This window comes from Arvicola amphibius, chromosome 15 (assembly GCF_903992535.2).
Source record: "Arvicola amphibius chromosome 15, mArvAmp1.2, whole genome shotgun sequence".
Lineage (NCBI taxonomy): Eukaryota > Metazoa > Chordata > Mammalia > Rodentia > Cricetidae > Arvicola > Arvicola amphibius.
Genome location: NC_052061.1, coordinates 39,107,645 through 39,130,736, shown reverse-complemented (window position 1 = coordinate 39,130,736; position 23,092 = coordinate 39,107,645). Strand labels below are relative to the sequence as shown.

General features: G+C 40.9%; 1 protein-coding gene across 6 annotated transcripts in view; it reads right to left on the bottom strand.

Annotated features, from left to right (window-relative positions):
- The window catches only part of Cntnap4 (contactin associated protein family member 4), a 302,762-nt gene that overhangs the window by 81,899 nt on the left and 197,771 nt on the right, over positions 1–23,092 (bottom strand). For 5 of the 6 annotated variants that reach the window (XM_038312860.1, XM_038312862.1, XM_038312866.1 and 2 more), the window contains 3 exons: positions 12,855–13,004; positions 6,563–6,734; positions 842–948 (listed from right to left, as the gene is read on the bottom strand). In XM_038312860.1, the coding sequence (XP_038168788.1) occupies positions 842–948; positions 6,563–6,734; positions 12,855–13,004 (429 nt within the window). The remainder of the gene's footprint in view (positions 1–841; positions 949–6,562; positions 6,735–12,854; positions 13,005–23,092) is intronic. The other variant, XM_038312865.1, reaches the window with a different exon arrangement.

Below are 23,092 nucleotides of genomic sequence, written 5' to 3'. Positions count from 1 at the left end.
ATCCCTTGGACCTGGAATTGTAGAAGGTTGTGAGCTGGCTCAAGAGGCCATTGGTAGCAGAATTTAGATCCTCTGCAAAAGCAGTACTTGTTCTTATTGACAAGTCATCTCACCAACCCCAAACAGAAAAGACTTTTGTTTTGATATTCACTAACTGATCTTCTAGGACGTGATGGTTACTTTCTAATTTAAACCTTTCTTTTTTAAAAACAAACTCTCAATGTGAGCTCAGTCTAGCCTCTAAGCCACGATGGCCCTGCCTCAGCCTTCCAACTGCTGGGGTTCTAACAGAACCTTTAGGAGACTCCACATTTGTCTCACCACTATGACAAGTAGCATCATTCACACTTTGTTTCTTGAGCATCATTGACAAAAGCCCCAGCTCTATTTAAGCACCTTGCTCTATAACCTAATCTGTTGGTTTTTAAATCCCATTATGGGTCATTTTTTTTCCCATTCAAGTTTCTCCTCAGAGCTGTTTGTGTTTATAGTTATATTCACTTATTAATGACAATGCAGCATGCAGAGTCAATTACAGTGCATTTAATAACTTTCAGATTCGAGTCAGACATTATAATGGAAATGATAGAAGATATAAAAATTAAAATGCACCATCTCTCAGTAACTGGGTAACATGATTGAGCAGTTTGGCCTCTGGTGACAAGTTAGGTGAAGCTTCATCTCCTGTGAGTGTTTGTAGAATCTGAGGACCCGAAACTAGAAACTGGTTGGATGCTGAAATTCAGGCTGTGTGTCGCAGTACAAGATCACATAAGCACAGACAGCAGAGAAAGCAACACAAAGGGAGCAGAGGGCAGAAGAGCAAGCATGTGTGGCTTACAGCTGTGGCAAGTGGCTCCTGTGTACCCTGTGTTTGTGCAGTTACAGTAGAAGGTGCTCCAAGACTGAGAACACTCGCCACCGTGCTCACAAGAGTTGGGCAAACACCTAGGAGAAAGGGAAGAAGCTTTTAATCATGATGAGATACAACATAGTACTGATCATTCTTATACGGTCATGTGAAACACAGATACCAGCCCTGCGGAGGGTAAATTCCACATGACCAAGGGCTACACAGTCTGGTGTTGAGACACTTAGCTGGCAGAACTAAGCCTTGGGCCATTACATTCATCTGGGTTTGGCCAGTGCTCAAATAGCTCTGACTACTTAATCTTAAGCATGTCTCAGCACATCACAGCTCTTTATTTTCCCTAAGTGACATGCCATGTCATGACATCAATACTAGGCAGAATATTAACAGCTTACATGAAAGGGTGTTCCATCATCCTGAGTTACTACACTGCGTGCGTATAAGAAGGAAGATTGACTGAGGAAAGGATAAGGAAAGAGGGAAAGGAAAGGAATGGCTGTCTTTATGTACTCAGTCTGCAGGGCGAGAAATGTCCAAGAGTGCTTGCTATACATTCATATATGCCAAGCAGTGTTGGAGTGTTCTCTGGTCCTGGACCTAAATCAAAAGGAGTGCTCGGTTATTGTAAATGTCCAAGAGAAAGAACTGGTCTACTCAGTAAGTATGGAGCATAGGAGGCTTACCTCTTTGAGGGAGCTCAATTCCAGTATTAAATCATAATGTATCCTTTTAATTACAACCTAAGTTTGAGAGGCTATATTATGAGTAATTCATTTAAAAAAATAAGAGGATCATTTGAAACTAACAGGGAATAAAAAACAGAACCTAGCACATCATTTAATCTGAGTCCAGGTTCCGGGGAGCTGGAGATCCCCATGGTTGTAGGCCACCTGAGATGAGTGTTAGTAAACAAACTATGGTCCATGACATAAGTCGACCTTGCTATTAGTTTGTTGGGTATTTTTTTGTTTTTGTTGTTTTGTTTATTTTGTTTTGTTTTACTAGACAAAGTTTCTCTGTGTAACAGAGCTAACTGTCCTGGAATTTACTCCATAGACCAGTCTGGCCTTGAACTCACAGAGATCTGCCTGCCTCCTGAGTGCTGGGATTAAAGGTGTGTGCCATAGCTGTCTGGCTTGCTTTTTGTTGTTGTTGTTCCTTTTTTGTTTTAAATTTGCTGTGAAGTACATCCTTTGAGCATCATTACTTAGGAAGCTACAGAATTATTCTTGTGTGTGTGTGTGTGTGTGTGTATACATGTGTGTGTGTTTGTAAAAACACATTCTCTCCTCTCTTTCTCTCTCTCTCTCTCTCTCTCTCTCTCTCTCTCTCTCTCTCTCTCTCTCTCTCTCTCTCTCTCTCTCTCTCTCTCTCTCTCTCTCTCTCTCTCTTCCAGATTCCGCCCATGCCTTAGGCATATATTGTCCCCATGTGTCTGTTTCTCTCTAAACACCAACACTTAGATCTAACGTGTCCTATTGCTTCCCCCTCTTAAAAACTCAATAGCTCCATCTCATTCTCACTTGTCCTGAATTCTTTTCAGCAGCGTAGTCAAACTCTAGCTATCCAAAACTAAGTGGAGGTCACTTATGGGGTGGGAGGGGGGGGGGTTCCTCAAGCTTCTGCTGGCAGTGCTGTGCAATGTTTCCCCATTGCTGATGACATCACATGGTTTTAAAATCTGTATATGTGTGCTCCATGGTGTGTGTGTGTAGTATGGTGTGTAAATGTGATGTATGCATTTGTGTGTTTTCAGATGCACCTGCACATGTGTGTGTACACGTAGCCATGGGGGCCAAAGGGTGACACAGCTCTTTCCTTGATGGTTCTTCATCTATGTTTTTCTCGGACAGGGTCTCTCACAGAACCCAAGTTCCTCAGCTGAGTTAATCTGCCTAGCCAATGAGCTCCAGAGACCAACTTGTGCTACCCCCATCCCAAATGCTGAGGTTACAGAAGTGTGCCACCACTCCAGGCATTTTACAGAAGTGAGCTTGAGTCCTCATACTTGTGAGGCAAACACTTTACAGACTGAGCCATCTCTCCAGCCCAGACATCACATTTGAGTGAAAACATCAGAGATTGCATTTGGTTTAGAGGTACTACAGTGGCAATATCCCTAACCCGGGTAAAGTAACAGGAACAGAAGACATTTGTGAACTTCTAGTTTGACTCAACTCCCCAGACCCCTGATGCCTTTCAGAAGTTAGAGCGGATAATATATTGAGACCAAGGCTTCCCATGCTCTCCTCCATTTTCAATTAAAAAAAAAATAAAAATAGACTACAGAGCCTGCCAGAACATATTTGAGGTGGACTTTCTGCCCCCTCTCTGATCAGAACTGAAACAGGAACCTGATGCTTTGCTTATAGGCTTTTTCCAATGTTAGCTGAAAATAGTGCTATTGATTTTCTCCTTGATTAAAAAATGTGATGCCCACTGTTCACAGAACAAAACAATCCAAGGCAGGAGAGAGGTCCCCTGTAGTCTCACTACAAACATGACCTTGTAGTCATAAATACAATCTTTATTTCTTTGGTGAGGTGGGGGGTTGTTGATGTAGACCATGCTGTCCTCCAACCCAGAGAGATCCACCTACCTATGCCTCCCAAGTGCTTATGTCACTACACCTGACACTCAAACACAATCTTAAATCTGCTGTTTGGGGATCAAAAAATAAACAAATAAATAACATGTATACTTCTTCAACCACTAATTTCACGTTTTTAGTATTCTTATAGATTGGCAGGAACCCATTCAGACACACTATCATAATTTAATTTTTAAACAATTCAGCTCAATGACAATCTAGTAAAAAAAAAAAGGACATTTAAAAACTATCAAAACAGTACCAACCTTAGTTTATAATCAAATCAGAAAATGACAGAGGTGACCTTTCTTTAAAATTTCTCAGAACTGTTTCAATGGTTTTGTCTAAAATCCAAATGAACAAAAAAGCCTTCAATTGTCATGGTGCATGGGCTGTTTCCTGTTGATCTTCTTCCAAAGGCTTACTGGGCCCGTTTTACTCCATTCAAACTAGACAGGTGAGGCTTTTCACAATTGTAAATAAAATGTGAAAGACTGAATTGTGAATTTTACTAAATTCATTATATGGTAATGTTCGCCAGCTTGTAACCTATGGCAATCTGCACTGCATGGCAGAGCTCTGGTCCTGATCAAGGACTCTAAACAATTGCGTTATACACTTCCCTCTGTGCCAGCCATTCCGATACAAAGTAAAACAATCCATCAACCCATTTTCTCAGGCTTCTCAATCTTTCTCCTGGACATTTCCATCACTGTTTTCATTGCGTGTGACTTTGAACAAACACATCCATCGACACACTCAAACCTGAAGTGACAGGCAAAATTTTCATTTAGCCAGATTCTCTGTCCTGCGCAATCTCATTTTCAAAGGCTTTCATAGGCTGTAATGCTTGGCTGGAATGAATGATGTTGAATCTAGGTCTAGGACATTATTGCATTCAGGGGAACTAAACATTAGTTACCCGTAGGTCTCCCATCCTCAGAACAGTAACTAATGAGAACTTCCCCTCGCACAACTCCCTGCCCGAGCTACTCCTCACAGAGCCACGCTCTCTGTGCCACAAGAGACAGCTTGTCTTCAAATGCTTGGAATAAACCTGCTGGAGGCTTGGTGGACTCATGGGCTTCCGTGGAAAAGAGGAGAGCAAGAGTGGAGGACTATGGGGAGAAACTCAGACCCTGAGAGGGACAGGAGGAACCTAGCGGGAAGATGGTTCGATGAACACTTGGGGTTAAAAGCCAAGAAGTGGCCAGTGTTCTGCTCCAGATTTGGGGACAGGAACAGCTGCTGATCCTACCATTCTGCTGTGTCCCTTAGTAGAGTCTCATGACCTAGGACAACACGGCTTCATGTCAACAGGGGATGAAGAAATCACATTTGGAGGAGAGAGTGTGCTTGTGTATGTAAAGAGCAGGAAAATCACTTTGCTGAGTATGGGTATGAGGATGGTATAGTTATCTCTTTATGGACACGTGTGAACATGCATGTATAAATCAGCACGAAGGTTGTGTGAGGAGTTTCCAGTCACGTGACTGAGCATATGCATGTGTATGTGAGCGAAACACAGTGTTTGAGGACTATGTGAGTTTAAAGCACAAGCATGAAGAGCCATGTATACACAAGTGCCTTCGTATGTATGATTTATGCATAACTTTGATCTTACTTAAACCTAGCTACACTTTTTAAAAAGTAAAAAAAGAAAAGATTGCAATATACTAAGTTCCCATCAAATTTTAATGTTACCACTTATTTTAAATTATAAGTTATTAAACCATTAGATGATATTTATTACACATGGATGAAAGATTACCCACCCATAATACTAATGTGCACCAAGAGAGGATGCATGGCATCCCAGGAGTAAAATTCTGGCTTTCTGGCTCAGGGGCTGGGCTCTATGTTTTCTTAGTCAACTAACCTCTCCACGCATCAATTTCCCTATTCCTCAGACATAGTCACTGTCAAGATTTTGTGAGGGTAGATTCAAACACTTACTTGCATTATATGCTTACTTTGGGGCCTGGTATATGGATCTAAATCTGCAATGGCATGACATTCCACCGAACTCAGTAATTAAAATTAGCATCCTTGGTTAGAAGCACGGCTGGAATGACTCCTTCACTTCAGTTGTCCAGGCCTACCTACAGTTTTTAATTATGGCTAACCGTTGGTTATTATGTCAGAAGTTGCTCATCCTCTACAATTAACTCTCGAATCCTGATTGTCATGTCCTCTGTTCATGCTCCTGCTGACTTTACGGGGTCATGCTCACACCTTGATCAATACAACACCTCGAGCATTCCTAGGGGCAGTGATTCTCCTTCTCCCACACAGAAGACAGCAATGGGATGTGACAGTGCCCATTAGACTAGGCACAAGTCATGTTCCCCTGCCTCTGAATATACCTATCAGGGTATCTAAAGCCAGCTCGATAAGCAACCATACAGGTCTCTGTACCTAATAGTCTATTTTACTGTTTAGGTAACAGACACAGTGTGTTGATTTTAATGACATGTTTTGGTACATATATGCCCTTCTAGAGCTATAACAGGGTAGGGAAGTTGATCGAGTGGTTAGATTGCTTATTGTGTTAGCATAATGACCTGAGTTCAGATTCACATAATCCCCACAAAGCTGGATGAACCTGATAGCATTTCTGGAACCCCAGAAAATCTGCAAGAGGTTGCTAAGTGGAGACAAGAGAGTTTCTTAAAGCTCATAGCCCAAATAGCAAGAGAGCCTATCTAACTCGAGGTAGAAGATGAGAAGAGACACCAGGTTGTCTTCTTAACTCCACATGCTTGACATGATATATACCTGTGTGCCCACACTCACACACAAATGCACTGTTGCTCACATATTGTATACACACACATATTAAAAAAAACAAATAAAAATAAAACCACAACAGCATGAGCATCAAACCTTGTAGGTTGGTAGCATGTTTATGTGTAATTAACAGTCACATATCTTATACTTATTATTAATTATTATTTGAAATATGTTATACAAAGAAATTGCTACTTTTTAAATGTAGATACAATTCATTTCTGATATATCAGTAGTGAGAAAAATACATAACAAAAGTTTATTATCAAAGTTTTGAAGAGGTCAATATGGAGATGTGCAGCTGTCCTTACCTGTCTGAAATGCCACATGAGTCTATCTGAAGGTCACTGAAGTTGCCCAGGGACCCCTGCTGAACTGCAGTCAGATCTACCATTTTGTTGTTGATGGATATGAGTCTCATGCATCCTTGAAATCCACCTACTGGGCTCTTACACCTCGATCCAAAGCCTTTGTCTGGGCAACCTGATAAGAACAAAGCAAAGTGATATCCACAGTGCAATATTAGAAAATCAGTATTCGGGATCACAGCAGAATTTAGATAGGCAAATAAATAAATAAGACAGACATTTGATTATCTTCTGCATTAGAGGAGAGGAATAAACCCACTTCCTCTAAATCTATGCCAAGTGTTGCCTTTATTTCCATAGGATTCAAAGGAAGCCTCTAGAGTGGTTATGATTGTGGGCACTGATTTAACTCAATCTAAATTTAGAAGTTTAGCTATTGGATCCAGAATGCTAAATGTGCCAGTAAGCAGTGTCAAATTTCCTATAGCTTAAGAGGGAACTTAGTCTTTAAACTGGAAAGCTCAAAACATGAACTAGGATAATTGGACACTGAAGACAACAAAAAATAAATCGGTAATGATGAAATGCTCTCGCACTTAAAGCTAACTATCCGAGAAAGGAGCTATATTGACATAGAATAAAATCACCAACTCCTTCTTTGATTAAATACTTCATTTCTTTATACATGTAAGAGCCGCATGTATTTCTGACAAATACAAATGGCTAAATGTCAAAAAATATTTCGTTCTTTGACTTTATTTATTCTTTGGCTCAGCAAAGAATGTCCCCTTTATACCAATATTTTTTTTATAACATTTAAGATTTGTTCTCATTATTTAAATAACAAATATAATATTAGCCATTACTGTCTGGGTTTAATGATGTTCTAAATGTTTATTCAAGTGAAGTAAATAATTTTATGGCGTATGAGCACATATATTTCCACTTACATATTTTCCATCAATCTTTCTTTGCTGCTATGGCTGTCAGCCATGACTACGATGTCACAGAATTAGAAGGGAAGCAGCAGCTTCTTAATTCCTCACTGCTAATTTTCCACCTGGAAATTTCCATTGCAACTCAATATTTTCACCAAGGATATCTCTCCCTAATGCTTTCTTTTCCTAGCAAAATACATTTTCATGGCAAGAAAAGACCAATACTATTTAAAACTATTAGCAGGTACTCTGAAATATGCTATTTTGATTTTAAAGGAAATTTCAAAGTTTCAAATTTAATATATCAAGAAAAGGCCATCACAGCTTTTTGCGTAGTAGTTTGAGGTTCATAGTGATGTTTGCATTTCCAGTAATTACAATTCTTCTGGATCACAGTACGGTCTTGTGTAGCGATATCCTCTCATGTGAATGCTTCCTGGAGGAAAGAGGCAGGCTTATAGGACTCAGCAATCACACAAAAGTTGAAAGGCCTCCCCCTCCCCCAGGTTATATAAGCAGCAAGGAAATTGTTTGGGAGAGGTGGTTCTGGTGGAGCTGCCTTGCGGTTCTGAAGGGAATTCCAGAGATACAGTTTCAGGGAGTCAACATCCATGGCAGAGTTAGCATGCTGTGACAGAACGGCCGTGGAGCCGCCCATGTTCTCACACAGAGCCCCAGTGGACCCATTGGTTCACAGCTACACTTGGATTGAATCATTTCTTTGATCTGTTGTAGGTGCCCTATTTGGAGCAAAGAGACATTTGCTCACTTTGCCCAGGGACAATTGCACAAGATTATCATACTCTCCTTGGCCTGTTATCCAAATGGCAGGAGAGAGTAGAAAGGGCAATAGTTCACGAACACATGACAGTTCCGGTACAGCAGGAGTGTAAATACTTGACTACTTTCTTCTACGGCTACTGTTGCCCAACACATCCCAAACTAAGTCAGAATGTATTAAATCATGCAGCATGTCTGCAGGAAGCAAGACGAGACAAACTCAATCACAGAGGAAGACAAAAAAAAAACAGTTGACAAAGCCAAGAGTCAGATCATGGCTACTTCATATTCCTGGATGCAATGTTCATTAAGCAAGAAATTCCAAGAGTAAAGAAGGGTTCTATCAGGTTCAGCTCATTAGTCTTTGAAAAGACTACCATGGGCTAATATCGTGCAATATCAGGGAGAAGTCGAATACTGTGAAAGTTCTAAAGTAGGAAGATGGCCGGAGAATTCTTAATGCCGAATTGATGAATGGATCCATTACCAGAGGCAGTCATTGTGTTAAATGCCTCTGGAGATGACACATAAATTACCAATGGATGCTGCTTCTCCAGAAGGGAGATACCATTTCATGGTGGACTGACCTGGTCCTTAGATACCTGATGCTTACTTTTTGTACAGGGAACTAGAACGTGCATACTCTGCACCTCGTTGGCCTCCCCAGTTTGTGATGCATGCTGTGCTACCCATCAAAAAAAAAAAAAAAAGATGACATAAGGGAATTTACAGAAATTAGACATGCAACTGTCTCCCATGCGGAGAACCAAGATTTAAAATGTAAGGTTGATAAATGGTCAAAACTGAACGGTGTCCCACGGTGCCCTCTGATTTTTTGAAAAGCACTCAGTTGAAAGAAGAAAGGTGAAGAGGAAAGGCAGCAAGGTGATGGATAAATCGTGAATGTTTTGTGTTGCATACAGAGTTCTGCTCTTTGAGAAGTAGTCGTCCACCCTAACAGTCAATGGGGCAGTCACTCTGAAGACTGCAGAGTGGGGATAGAACCCAAGCTGTTGTGGCAGAATGAACTCTTCCCAGTAGCGTATGACAGTTAAGTCAGTGTGACTGGATTTTGACACTATCACTTTGATCTTGCAGTTGCATTTGGAGACAAACACAGAAAAAGTCCATGGGGGAGTTTCTCAGAACATGTTTTTTTTTAAAAAAATGAATATTTTAATAACTGGTAAAGAATTAACTGCTGTAAAACTGTGTTCAACCTAGACAAAGTAAGCTCCAGTAATAAAGGGATCTCCATCCACACAGAACAAGTTTTCAGTGTTGAATGACTGGGACATGATGTTGTGGAGGAACACAAAACTTTAAGTTAGAAAATGAAAGAATGTGGTCATCCCACTGCCATTACCAGCCTGGCAATCAGGCCAGTGCTTATGTGGGATGCCCCTCTGTGTAACTGTGAATATGTTTTATTGCCATTGATTAATAATGAATCTGCTTTGGCCTATGGCAGAATATAGCAAGGTGGGAAATCAAAGCAGAGACTGAGAGAAAGGAGGTGGAGGCGGAGAGACACCATCCCTTGCAGGAGGCATGAGATGCCAGAGCATTACTGGTAAGCCATGGGGCATGTGGCGATATACAGATTATTAGAAGAGCTAGCCAGTCAGAAGCCTGAACCATTGGCAAAACAATCATAATTAATAAGCCTCCTAATGATTACTTTATAAGCAGCTGCAGGGACCAGCAGGCAGAAGAGATGCCAGTCTCTTCTGGGTAGGGTAGAGAAAAGTCACCAACGACACAGTACTGCAGTTTAGAAGGCTCTACTTTACCCCTTCCCCAAACATGACTTTGCAGTGATACCCAGAGTTTCTCAGGGAAACCATGCCTTTAATGTTCTGGGATACAGAATTCCTATTCCCCAAATCCTAATATGTTTGGTTTCTGCACTGACTGAATTTCTCAATGCATGCATGAAGCCAATCCCTGAAAATGTTGGGATAACCAAGATGCCACAGGGCATATATTAAAAGGACTTGGTGCTAGGGTTTTACTGTAGAAGCTCTATAGCATATCTTTCTGGAATTTCATAAATGCTTGTAAATTTATAAACAATGGAAAAATAAAAATGAACTCTTAACTCAGACAGGAGTCATCTTGGGACCTCCTAGAGGGACAAGCAAGCATGACAAACTTAGTCTTTCTTAAGTAAAAATATGCATGAGAAGATTTGAATTTTTTAAATGTTATTAGAGGGGTTGAGAGATAGATCTGTGGGTAAGAGCACTTGTACAACCATGAGGAACCGAGTTCAAATCCCCACTAGTCAAATAAAAGCTAGGCATGGCATTACACATGCCTTTTACCCAAGCACGGTGGAGACAGACAGAGATAGGAGGATCCCTGGAGCTTGCTAGAGAACAGCCTCTCTTCAGGTTCAATGAGAGACCATGCTTCAAAGCAATAAGGTGGAGAGCAGTAAGACAGGATGCCTGACATCCTTCTTTGGCCTCCATATACACTGGGGGGCACCTGCACCCGTGTGTGTGTGTGTGTGTGTGTGTGTGTGTGTGTGTGTGTGTGTATGTGTACCACATTCACACTTGCAGACACACAAATACATCAAAAAGTCACCGGTATTCCTTAAATGTACATAAGATCTAAAACAAGGACAATAAAGAAAATTTAAATATGGGGTACACAGTGAAGCTCTGTGTAACTTTGCAATATTTCAGTAAATCTTGGTGAATCTAAACCATTTTAGAATAGTACAGAGTGTGACATGCATATCATAATAAACAAAAATTATAGCATGCATCTACTTCACTCTCAAATATACAGCGTGAATAAACACAATAGCCAGAGAAAATGCATCAAATAGCCAAGTATTACTAAATCTGAACATAGAGGTCATAAAATGCTGTAAGAAAGACAATTGCATTTTCATGATTTATTAACAGTTTTATCCAAGCTTTCTATTTTTATTTTGTATCCTTTAACAATATGCTTGGTGGGTTATTTTTATTATCTCTTTCTCTGTTCTAAATCTTTTCATTTGGATTGAAAGCTCTGGGTTAACGTATTCCATATACCTTATTATTGATTAAAAAACTATGTTCCTAGGGTAATCTCAAAATCCATCATGTTTTGTAAAGCAATTTAGTCCATAGATGAACAAATCTCAGTTTGGGAAGCAACTGTATCATTTAAAACACTATTTTGCTGCTTTTTACAGTATTGGGTTACATGAGTTTTTTTCTTAAAGATTTTACTTTAAATTGTGCATACATATATGTTTCCGTGTGTGTGTATATGTGAGTGCAGGTACCGCAGAAGTCAGAAGAGGGTGCTGGATTCCATGAAGCTGGAGGAACAGGTGGTGTGAGCCTCCATGTGGTTGCTAAGAGTTACATCTGGGTCCTCTGCAAGAGCAGCCAGCGAGCCATCTCTCCAGTCCCTTGTTTTTATCTTCCTTGTTTAACTTTGGTTTTATTTGTTCTTTAATTAGCATTTAACCTCTGGTGAACTGATCTGTGTCTTTATAACAATTTTTAAAAATCATTTGCATTTCATTGATAATTACTGAAAATGGAAAATCATTTTTCATATCAAAAACGATTCTAGAATTAGTTACTATTTTTAAGATTTACTTCATTGTTAATTTTGTGTGTGAGTGTGTGTGTGTGTGTGTTTATGTGCGTCGAAGACTGGAGGTATCAGATCTCCTAGATCTGGAGTTACAGACAGTTGTGAGCTACCTGACAGGGGTCTGGGAACCGAACTCTGATCCTCTAGAAGAACAGTATGAACTTGAACCACCAATGCATCTCCCTGACCCCAGAAGCAACTATTAAACTGAAGTCATGCAATAGCCAAACAACGGTATTAGAATGTGATGACATAATTATGTTTTGCTACTGCTTGCACTCCCTATGTCGAAGATTCTAGTATTTTCACTTCAGTTGTAAAAACTCATTTTTATGCCACGAGTCTGCTTTGCCAAGCTTTTATTTCAACCAACCATCCGTAAGACGGCTAAACACTTCATTTGTTTCTGTTCCCTAAGGAAAAGGCTGACGCTGAAGGCTGCTGTCCTGCTTTTATCAAATGTGCTACTGTATTTGTTTTTCTTCAACAAAGAGATCGAGTTGCTATGACTAATTAGGTTACATTATTTGTCCATTGGCATAATATTGAGTTCTGTACTGGGCAGTGGGGAAGCAGTGAGAACCCTCTAGGGGAGCTAAGAGTCAGCTCAGAGAAACACCGCAGTGACATCAACCCATCAAATCAGAAGATGGTGTACAAGGGCCATTGAACACTAGAAAAATCTAACAAGGCTTGAAAGTAAGAACGGAAGAAAGTGACCTACTTAAAATAAATCTCATTATAAAAACCATAAGCATAAGGAAGTCTGCTTTATAGGAATTCATTTTAGGTCATAATTTGTCATTTTGATCCACTCAATATTTCAATGTTTAAAGAGAGTTTAAAAAAATAGTCCTGGGTTAGCAGGGTTAGCACTGATCAAAGCATGTATGATACCATCCCCAAGACACAGAACTGGGAACACAAACATGACCCAATGGACCATATGATCTGACTTTGTTTCTCACCTCCAAAATAAAAGATGCCTCCTGAATTAATCTGCTCAGGCCCCAGCCAAGGAGAAGCCGGGGTGATGTGTCCATCCACAACCACACTCAGGTGATTCCTTTTAGCAGACAAGGAGACAGAGTGCCATTGGCCATCATCTAAGCCAGCACCTAGGGGAAGAGGTAGAGGAAAGGTTTTCAATAGCAAACACAAGGCAGTCAGGGGCTCATGAGTGGCAGCTGACATTTTAGATCAACTGCAAGGCTTGAATCTACTGAAGACTCACCTTCCCTGAGGGACACAATACAAGACACCCATGGATGCCTGAACCCCATATGTACTGTGCCTTTTTCTGCATATACGTAACTGTGACAAAGTACAACTTACAAGTTAAGCACAGCCAGCCATTAGCAGGAGTAACTCAAGACTAGAATCGAAAAAAATATACTGTAAGCATCATTGAAGCCCTAAGAACTGCTTACTTCTGGAATTCTCCATTTAGTATTTGCAGACTGTAGTTGACCACAGTCACTGAAGCTATGGAAAGTAAAGGCATAGATATCAGAACGTCATTTGAATTGTCCCCCATACCAAATGTGAAGGATATGCCTGTAATCCCACTGCTTGTGAGGACAGATGATATAGGAGGGTTAGGAGTTCGAAGCCAGCCTAGACAACATAGTAAGTCGAGGAAGAAAGGGAAAGCAAAGGAGGAAACACACACACACATACACACACACACACACACACACACAGAGAGAGAGAGAGAGAGAGAGAGAGAGAGAGAGAGAGAGAGGGATGTGGAACCCTTGCACAGTGGACTCAGTGGGTTTTCTCAAAAGAGTGCATGTTGTTGGCAGGGAAAAGTGGTTATTGGGAATGAGGGAAGAAAAGGGGGTAGATTTGATCAAATCACATTTTACATCTATATGAAATTATCAAACAATAAATACATTAAATCCATATATTGTATACTAAATATCTTTCAAAAGGACCCCACATAGATTAAGTATAAGATTGCGTACATTGCTTTGACCTAAGATTGCTGGAGAAAACCTTTGTGACCAGAAGCTTCACAGAAACTCTTTCCCTCTGAGAGTGACGGTCTGACATCAGCTCCATGGAATGTATTTACTATGACTGGCAAATTAATGAAGAATTGATTCTCCCTCGCCCCTGCTCACTCTTGCTCTCACACTCTTTGAATGTAACATACACATTTCCAAATAGACTCACAATTTTATGTAAATATAATACAACCATGATAAAGGCCAAGGAGCTTCCACTGAAACACAGTCTCTAGCTCTTCCTAAGGCTACACTCAAGTCATTGCCCTTCCTCTCAAAGGCAAAGGACACAATAGCTGTGTCCAAGGTGAAGTAGGGATAGGGAAGCTGAACTCTCTGTGGTGGATTTGCCGGTCAGTCTTACAGCCAGAGACCACCCAAGTCAGCAAACCAAAGAACAATCATCCTGTGAAGCCCGGGGAGCCATTCGTAATCACCTTATTAAGATGAGTGAGTTTCTCTCACAACTGCAGTGTGAAAGTGTACCAAAGCTCTCTTAAATTGGTCACATCGTTTTGTCATGCATGTACTTAAAAGGGACACAGATCCTACCCAGGGTTAAAAGCACACTATCCTAGCATCCAAGAAAGGATTTTTCCAGGAGCCAATTCCGGATTGCTATGTGAAAGATACTTGGGCACAGAAGTGAAGAAGGCAGATTAGATACTTACTAAAAAGGCTATTTCTGAGAGCGGACTCTACTGAAAAGATAGAATAGAGTTATAAAGCTCATGACTAAGATTCAAGTAAATATATCAAAAGTCCCCCATTTGTCCATCCAGCATGACCTTTGGGAGTCTGCACTCAGAGTGGCAAACCTTTATTACTTAACCCATAAGTGCAGGTGCTTCCAGCTACAACTCTGGTCCCTATGTGTCCTCTAACTTGTCCACCAAGCACAGATGTGCCAAAATGAATGGCTCCAATCTGTTGTTTCTCCTTAGGCTTTTTTTCTTAGAGTTTGCTTTTCCTTTTTCTCTTTCAATTAATTAATTTTTTAAAAAGAAAACAAACTATCTTTTTTTTAATTATACATACCAATCCAATTTCCTACTCCCTTCCCTCCTCCCATTTCCCTCCACATATCCTCCTGTTCCACCCACATCCAATCCTCAGAGAGAGTAATGCACATTGCTTTGGGGAAGGTCCAAGGCCCTCCCTCCTATATATAGACTGAGCAAGGTATCCATTCAAAGAGATTAGGTTCCCTAAAAGCCAGTACATCAGCAGGGATAAATCCTGGTGCCACTGCCAGTGGCCCATCAGTCAGCCCCAGCCATGCAACTGTCAGCCACAATCAGAGGGGCTAGTTTGTTCCCATACTTGTCCTTTCCCAGTCTGGTTGGAGTTTGTGAGCTCCCAATAGCTCAGGCAGACTTTTTCAGTGGGTGAACCCATCATGGTCTTAACCTCTTTGTTCATATTCTCATTCCTCTTACTCTTCAACTGGACATTGGGAGCGTAGCCCAGTGCACCGATGCCAGTCTCTACCTCTGTTTCTATCAGTTGCTAGATGAAGGTTCTATGGTGATATTTAAGATATTCTTCAGTCTGACTACAGGGCAGGTCAAGATTGGGTCTCCCTCTCCTCTAATGCTTAGGATCTTAGCTGGGGTCATCCTTGTGGATTCCTGGTAATTTCTCTAGAGCCAGGTTTCTTGTTAACCCTATAATGCCTCCCTCAATCAAGATATCTCTTTCCTTGCTCTCATCTTTGTCCTTCCTCCTTCTAGACTATCCCATTACCTCATGTTCTACTTACCCCTCCCCTTCTCCCCTCTTCTACTCACCCCTCCACCTTCTCTTCTTCACCCTCCCCCATACTCCCAATTTTGTCAGGTGATCTTATCTGTTTCGACTTTCCAGGTGGATCTATTTATGTTTTTCTTAGGGTTCACCTTATTACTTAGCTTCTCTAGGATCATGAACTATATATAGGCTCAATTTCTTTTGTGTATAGCTAGTATCCACTTATGAGTGAGTTCATACCATGTTCATCTTTTTGGGTCTGGGTTACCTCACTCAGGATAGTATTTTCTAATTCCATCCATTTGCATGCAAAATTCAAGATGTCATTGTTTTTAACTGTTTTTTAACTAAAGTGTAAATATACCACATTTTCTTTACCCATTCTTTGGTTGAGAACATCTAGGTTGTTTCCAGTTACTGGCTATTACAATTAATTCTGTTATGAACATAGTTGTAGTATGGCTGAGCATCTTTTGGGTATATACCTAAGAGTGGTATTGCTGGATCCTGAGGTAAGTTGATTCCACATTTTCTGAGAAACTGCCATACTGATGTCTAAAGTGGTTGTACAAGTTTGCATTCCCACCAGCAATGAATGAGTGTTCCCCTTACTTGACATTCTCTCTAGCATAAGCTAGAGTTTTTGATCTTAGCCATTCTGACAGGTGTATGATGGTATCTCAGAGTTGTTTCGATTTGCATTTCCCTCATGGCTAAGAATGTTGAACATTTTCTTAAGTGTCTTTTGGCCATTTGAGATTCTTCTGTTGAGATTTCTCTGTTTAGTTCTGTACCCCATTTTTTAATTCGATTATTTAGAATTTTGATGTGTAAATTCTTGAGTTCTTTATGTATTTTGATGATCAATCTTTTGTGTGATATGGGGTTGGTGAAGATTTTATCCCATTCAGTAGGCTGCCTTTTTGTCTTATCCACTGTGACCTTTGCTTTACAGAAGCTTCTCAGTTTTTGGAGGTCCCATTTATTAGTTGTTGCTCTCAGTGTCTGTGCTACTGGGGTTATATTAAGAAAGTGGTCTCCTGTGCCTGTGCATTGAAGACTACTTCCTACTTTCTCTTCTATCAGGTTCAGTGTGGTTGGACTTATATTAAGATTTTTAACCCATTTGGACTTGAATTTTGTGTCTGGAGATAGATATGGATCTATTTTCCTTCTTCTACATGTTGACATCCTGTTATGCCAGTGCCATTTGTTGCTTTTCAAACACCTATGCTGATGAAGTTTCTAGTGGTCAAACTCTCCTATGATTGGGAGTGAATGAGTGCATATGCCTGCACCCGTGTCTGTGTGAATGTACGCATGTACATACCACATTGTGCTCATGGAGGTCAGAAGGCCTCGGGTGTCAGCTCTCCCCTCTACTTGTTTGCGAGTCCTTTGTTGCTCACCGTAACATACGCCAAGATAACTGACACGCTAATTACTGCAGATTTTCCCCTATCTGTTTCCCATCCTGCCATGGGAGAATTAGGATTACAGACATGTACCCCTACGTCTGGTGCTCTCAGGAATTTAGACTCAAGTCCTCACTCTTGTTCCACATATGCTTTATCCACTAAATAATCAATTGCCCAGCCCTGATTTTGGTTCCTTCTTTAGTTACAGAGTTTGATATGCAGCCCAAGATGATTTCAAAATCAGTATCATCCTATCTCAGCCACCCACGTGCTGGGGCTCCAAGGTGTGCGCTGCCTTGTCTTGCTGGTATAGTGATACTTTTCTACCACATGATAAAATGGATTACTATAAAATCCATGATATATCAAGTACAGGTCTAGGGACTGAAGAGATGGTTAGTAGTTAAGAGCATGGCCTTCTCTTCCTGAGGACCAGAATTTGATTCCCAGCACCCACCTGGTACTTCCCAGTCATCTTTAACTCCAGCCCTGGAGATCCAATCTCCCTTCCAGCCTCCAAAGACCCTTCATGCACAAGGCACACAGGCGTACATGCAGAAAAAAACATCCATACACATAAAATAAAAACTGAAAATGAAACATTAAAAAATGTAAGTCTACTAAGCACATGCTTATGCCTTATATGGATTTCTTTGTGCTGTAACCATTTCCAAAAGCTTTATGTCTGTTCTCATACTTGTGGATTCATACAAACCCTGCAGAGAGATCATAGTGGTCCAAGGATTGCGCTTTGTGTAGCTGTGCTCTGGGCATTTGCTGACTGGGCACGGGAGAGAATTAAAGCGAAAGCTGGGGCAGGCCTTTGGAATCCTACTTTCCATATGGAAGCCAAGTTAGATTATGAACAAAAGATTGGCAGGACAACCCACGCTGCAATTTGGCCCAGTGAAATACAATCATTTAACTGGCCAGCAGGTTAAGAACTGGGGCCACACTTCCAGAGAGGCCTTTAGAAAGCTGAAATTTGGTGTAATAGACATCATTTACCTGTGGAGTAGACTTATTGCCTGTCAACGGGATGGATTGCTCATATTAAAACATGAGTGATCCCTAACATATTTTGATTAGCCCTACCTAGTAAATCAGACTCCACTTCACTTTCCCACCTCCCAGGCTGATAGGATGTGTCCCCTTTGAAAGTCACACTACAGTTAAAGGGAAGAACCATGCGACTTGTTCTTTTTCCTTATTAATTATATTACCTAACCCAACCTTATCGCTGCTTTATTAGTTATTCTTCTCATTGCTATGACAGAATTATGGACAGCAGTGACGTAAGAAAGGAAAAGTTCATAGGACTGAAAAGATGACTCATTGATTCAGAATGCTTGTTGCCTTCCAGAGGACCTGAGTTCAGTTCTCAGCACCTGAACTTGGCAACTCACAATCTATTATAATTCCAGATGCCCTGAAACCCTACTCTGGCCTACATGACCACTTACACACACACACACACACACACACACACACACACACATCCTCCAATCTTCCCTCCAGAGTCAAAGTTTACACAATGCCAAACACCACCCATAGCTCTTAACTGAGAGTCCTAAGCCATGAGCCAGTGAGGGAGATGTTTCACACTGAAATTATTACACCCATCAGGAATAATCCCTTTTCCATCCTGGGCAGCAAGACCAGGGCCATGAGGAGGCAAGGACTCTATTGCTGAGCTATATTCCAGGCCCCACTCATCTAGGGAGTAAGGACATTGTGGCTATATTAATAAGGTAATATTTGCAACAATGTTTTTGAGCAATTCTTCACAAGTACTGTTTGGTGCCTTCTATGCATTACGTAATTTTCACCACAATGGTTATTACCCTTGTTTTAATTCTGAAGAAAATGAAGCTTTGGGAGACTAAATGATTACTGTGGGTTCTATCCAGCTAGCAAGCAACAAAAACAAACCAGAAACCCTTGCCTGACTCTAAAACCCACAATTTTCTCTGCCTATAAGGCAGGTGCTCTCATTATTTTCTTCACATCAGACAATCAACTTTGAGAAGGGGGAAAGGCATGGCTGGCAATAAAGCATGTGCCTACAAGGAAGCTGAGTTGTGAGAAGCTAGCTGCCATGCAGGGCCAGGTGAAGGACCTGGAGCTATCCCACTGGACATAAGTAAACTCCCAGAAGGCCAACATCAGTAGCTATGTGACAATAGGATCAAGAGAAGAAAGCAAAAACTATTTCTAGGCTGCCTGTAGTGGTGCATGCCTGCCTATAATCCTAGCACTTGGAAGGCAGAAACAAGAGAAAGGCTGTAAGTTCAAGGCCAGCCTAGTCTACATAGTAAGCTCCAGGCCAGCTAGCAAGGTCTTTTCTCAGAACTGTAAAGGAACAAACAAACAAAAATACTACTATTTCAAATTCTTGGTTGTATACAACCCCAAAAAAGAAGTAAGATTAATGTGTAAACAAGAGGCATACTAAATTTCTCCCTCCTCTAAATAATGCAAATAACTACTGTCACTGTTTAAATGTTTAATGTCCCATTGCAGGTTAATGGTTTGAAAGATTGGTCTCCAGGTGGTGCAACTTTGAGGCTGTGAAACCTTCAAGAGGTAGAGCCTAGCTAATGGAGGCAGGTCACCAGGATCCTCTTCTGAAGGCTAGCTGTAGAACAACCCCTAGGTCTGGCCTCTCTGCTTCCCGACCAGATGTGGTGTTAACAGGCTCCTGCATCACACATTCTGTGATAATGAAGCCTACTGCTCCAACATGCCTTTCCTGGGATGATGGACAGAAACTCCCCAAGGCCATGAGCTAAGCCAGTCCTTCCTCCCTTACAGGGCTTCTGCCAGCAGGGGTGATGCCAGCAACACACACTAAAATGGGCACCGCAATAACGAATATCTCTCTTGTCAGTTACTTCAGCATGATTTCTTCCTTCCATCCTTCTAGATAATGATTACAAAAATACCAGATCATAGAATTATCCCCACTTCCCAAGAGCATTTCGTTTACAGTGAATGTTTGCTTTCTAGACACACCAGTCAATGAACATAACCCCAAATTTTATGCCATTCTCAATACGTCTGCATCAAATTGCTCACATGAGTCTTCTTGCAACGAGCAACAGTCTCAAGGTGCTCAAATACCAAATATGTCTAAGGTGGAAGTATTTGCAATTGCAGGTGGTGGAAAGAATGGAATTGTGCTAGAGTCTTCTATTCCTCAACCCAAGTCCTCACCCCTTGTCTCTGGGTCAAACCATATAACTGTTACACAGATCATAGCAGGAACTGAGAAGGTTTTTATTTGTTTTCTCCTGTGTAATCTGCAGGCCTGTTGTAAATTGCTATAGAAGCAGTCCGACAGCTCAGCTGCCCTCAACCTCTGCTTACACTGTAGCAGGCATCTAGAAGGGGAGATAGATAAAGAACAGCACTAAGCCTGCCACTTAGGGAAGATCCTCTGCAAAGGGGCAGGAAGCAATTACATGTACGCCATCACTCAAGGAGCCCCTGAAGAGCGGTGCCCATCTCCAAATCCATCTCAGCGCTCCGAAATCACAGGACTCCTACGTTTACTAACTATGGTCACCAGCCAGAATTAAGGACCCAGATCACTAGATAGCTCCTGTCAGGGTGAAAATATAGGGGTCATTGGTAACTATCACTTCAGTGGAGGGCAGGAGTTTGAAGGTTGACGGGTTTACAGAGTGAAGAGAGAAAGAGATTAACACGGAAAGGAAATGAGGTGGAACTAAAGAATGGTTTCTACTGGGGGAGACACACCAAGAGGGCTGTACCGTTGCCAGGAACACCAGGATTGCAAATGTCTACCAGAACACGCACTTCAGACAGCACCAGCGGTTATCACAAGCAACTTCTGCTCTGGGATCAAAAAGCTTGTCCACAGGGCTGATTTTTCCAATTAGGCAAAAATGCTAAGATTATTGAAGGAACTCCGAACTTGACAGCAAAGAATTTCATTTCCAATAAGAAAGTGCAACTGCCTTGTTACGTTAGGCCCTTGAAGGCAGCTGGATGGGTTTTGATTTGGCATCTCTAACAGTGACAAGGGCTGAAAATACCTGTGTCATGAGGGGTTGCAGAGCCCTGCTAAAACGTCTCGTGATTTAGGCTAATATACTATCATTAATATTTCAAGGATGGCTTAGGTTCCCATAATATTTTCAAATAATTCCAAATGACAATTTGCCAACGGTACACACCATTACAAATTTATCCTGATAATTCAGATATTTGCATAATTCAGTTCTTCCTCCATATAATTGAGTTTCTTTCACTAGGAAAGGCAAAAATATTTTTAATTTTTCAAACCCTTAGGATTGTTAATTTATATGTCTAATAACTATGAACGTTTAAGTCATCCCTATTTAACGAAAAGATTTAGTGTAGTATAGTACACCAAATGACCCCTAGTGCAAGGTCATTTCCTATGGGAAAAGAAGCTAACCAGGCACCAACTACCATTTAAGTAATTCATTTGTAAATTAAAAAAAATATGTGCTTCACTGAAATTCACAAAAATTAACATATATCCCATAACCTACTTGGGGTGCACTTAATAAGGTTTGACAACCCAATCAATAGCTATATTACAATGACTTAAAATAAAGTCGTGTATAACTGTAGGATTGGTATTATGTTGTAGTAAATCTTTTCATTACATCAGGATGGCTTAAACTTTCATAGTTATTAGATATATAATTTTGAAAAAAAAAAGAGTGGGGTGAGTTGGTGGCCCACGGTTGCTATTTTCAGTGTAATTTATTTTACCACCCTGACTCTCGTAGTTAGATTCCTTATTATAAGCTATGAAAATAATCATATAAAGTCACATGATATCATAATGGATTTTGCCTTGTCCGTGTTCAAACATTCATTTAGAGATTTTAAAATCACTTAGGGTATTCTATGCAGAGCTATACCTAGTAATTTATTAACCACACATTCCTGTAAAGAGGTGGGAAGTGAGCTAGCTTCACGCAGCTCACTACAGTAATGTGGTACCGAAGCAGTTTTCTTTAAGATGCTGAAAACTAGGCTATGGCTGGAACCACTTTGGAGGATGCTAACTACATCACAATACTCTACACACTAGTGACAGGCTTACATTTTTTGACTCTCATTTCAGGAGTCTCTTAATTATTCATATGACACTGATTAATTTATTTCCTTTGGTCCAGACTACAAATCCACCACATTGAACATTCCATAAAAAGTCACAGCATAGTACTTCTCAAAAATTATAATCAGTGCTGACTTTCTAACACTGTGGCTTAAACTGTAGTGATACGGGAACATGAATGGCAATAAAAATATACAAACAGTGGATCCCTGTGCTTGCTTGTTTGATGTCAGCTTGACACAAGCTGCAGCTTTTGGAAAAGAGAACCTCAATTGAAAAACTGCCCCTGCCGGATTGACCTGTGGACGAGTCTGGGGTTTGCTTTCTTGATTGATGATTGATGTGGGAGGGTCCAGCTCACTGTAGGTGGCGCCGCGCCTCGGCTAGTGGTCCCGGGTGCTCTCTGAAAGCAGGCTGAGGAAGGCGTGAAGAGACAGCCAGAAGCAGCATTTCTCCATGGCCTCTGCATCAGTTCCTGTCTCCAGATTCCTGTCCTACCTCCTCCCATGATGGGCTGTGATGTGGGAATGTTAGAGAAGCAGACCTTCTCCTCTCCTGGTTCCTTGTGGTCATGGTGTTTTCTCACTGCCTCAGAAAGCCTAATTGAGCACCATGTTAGCACCGATTTGTATACATGCTTTGCTTATTAGTTCCAGACTCTATTTTAACTTTTCTCATTTTTTTCCTTCCCTAATCATATTCTATAAATGTTGGTCATGGTTAATATACGGGAATAGTACAGTAACATCTATAAATTGTTTTTAAAGATCATTTATTAAATTAATGCAGCAGTTTACCCCAATGTGACCTCTAGCTGCCAGGAGTAGATGCTATTCTGTATATGAAAATCTCTGATGGAGATTCCTTGTTGAGAGCTATATAATTTTAATGAAGAGACAAAT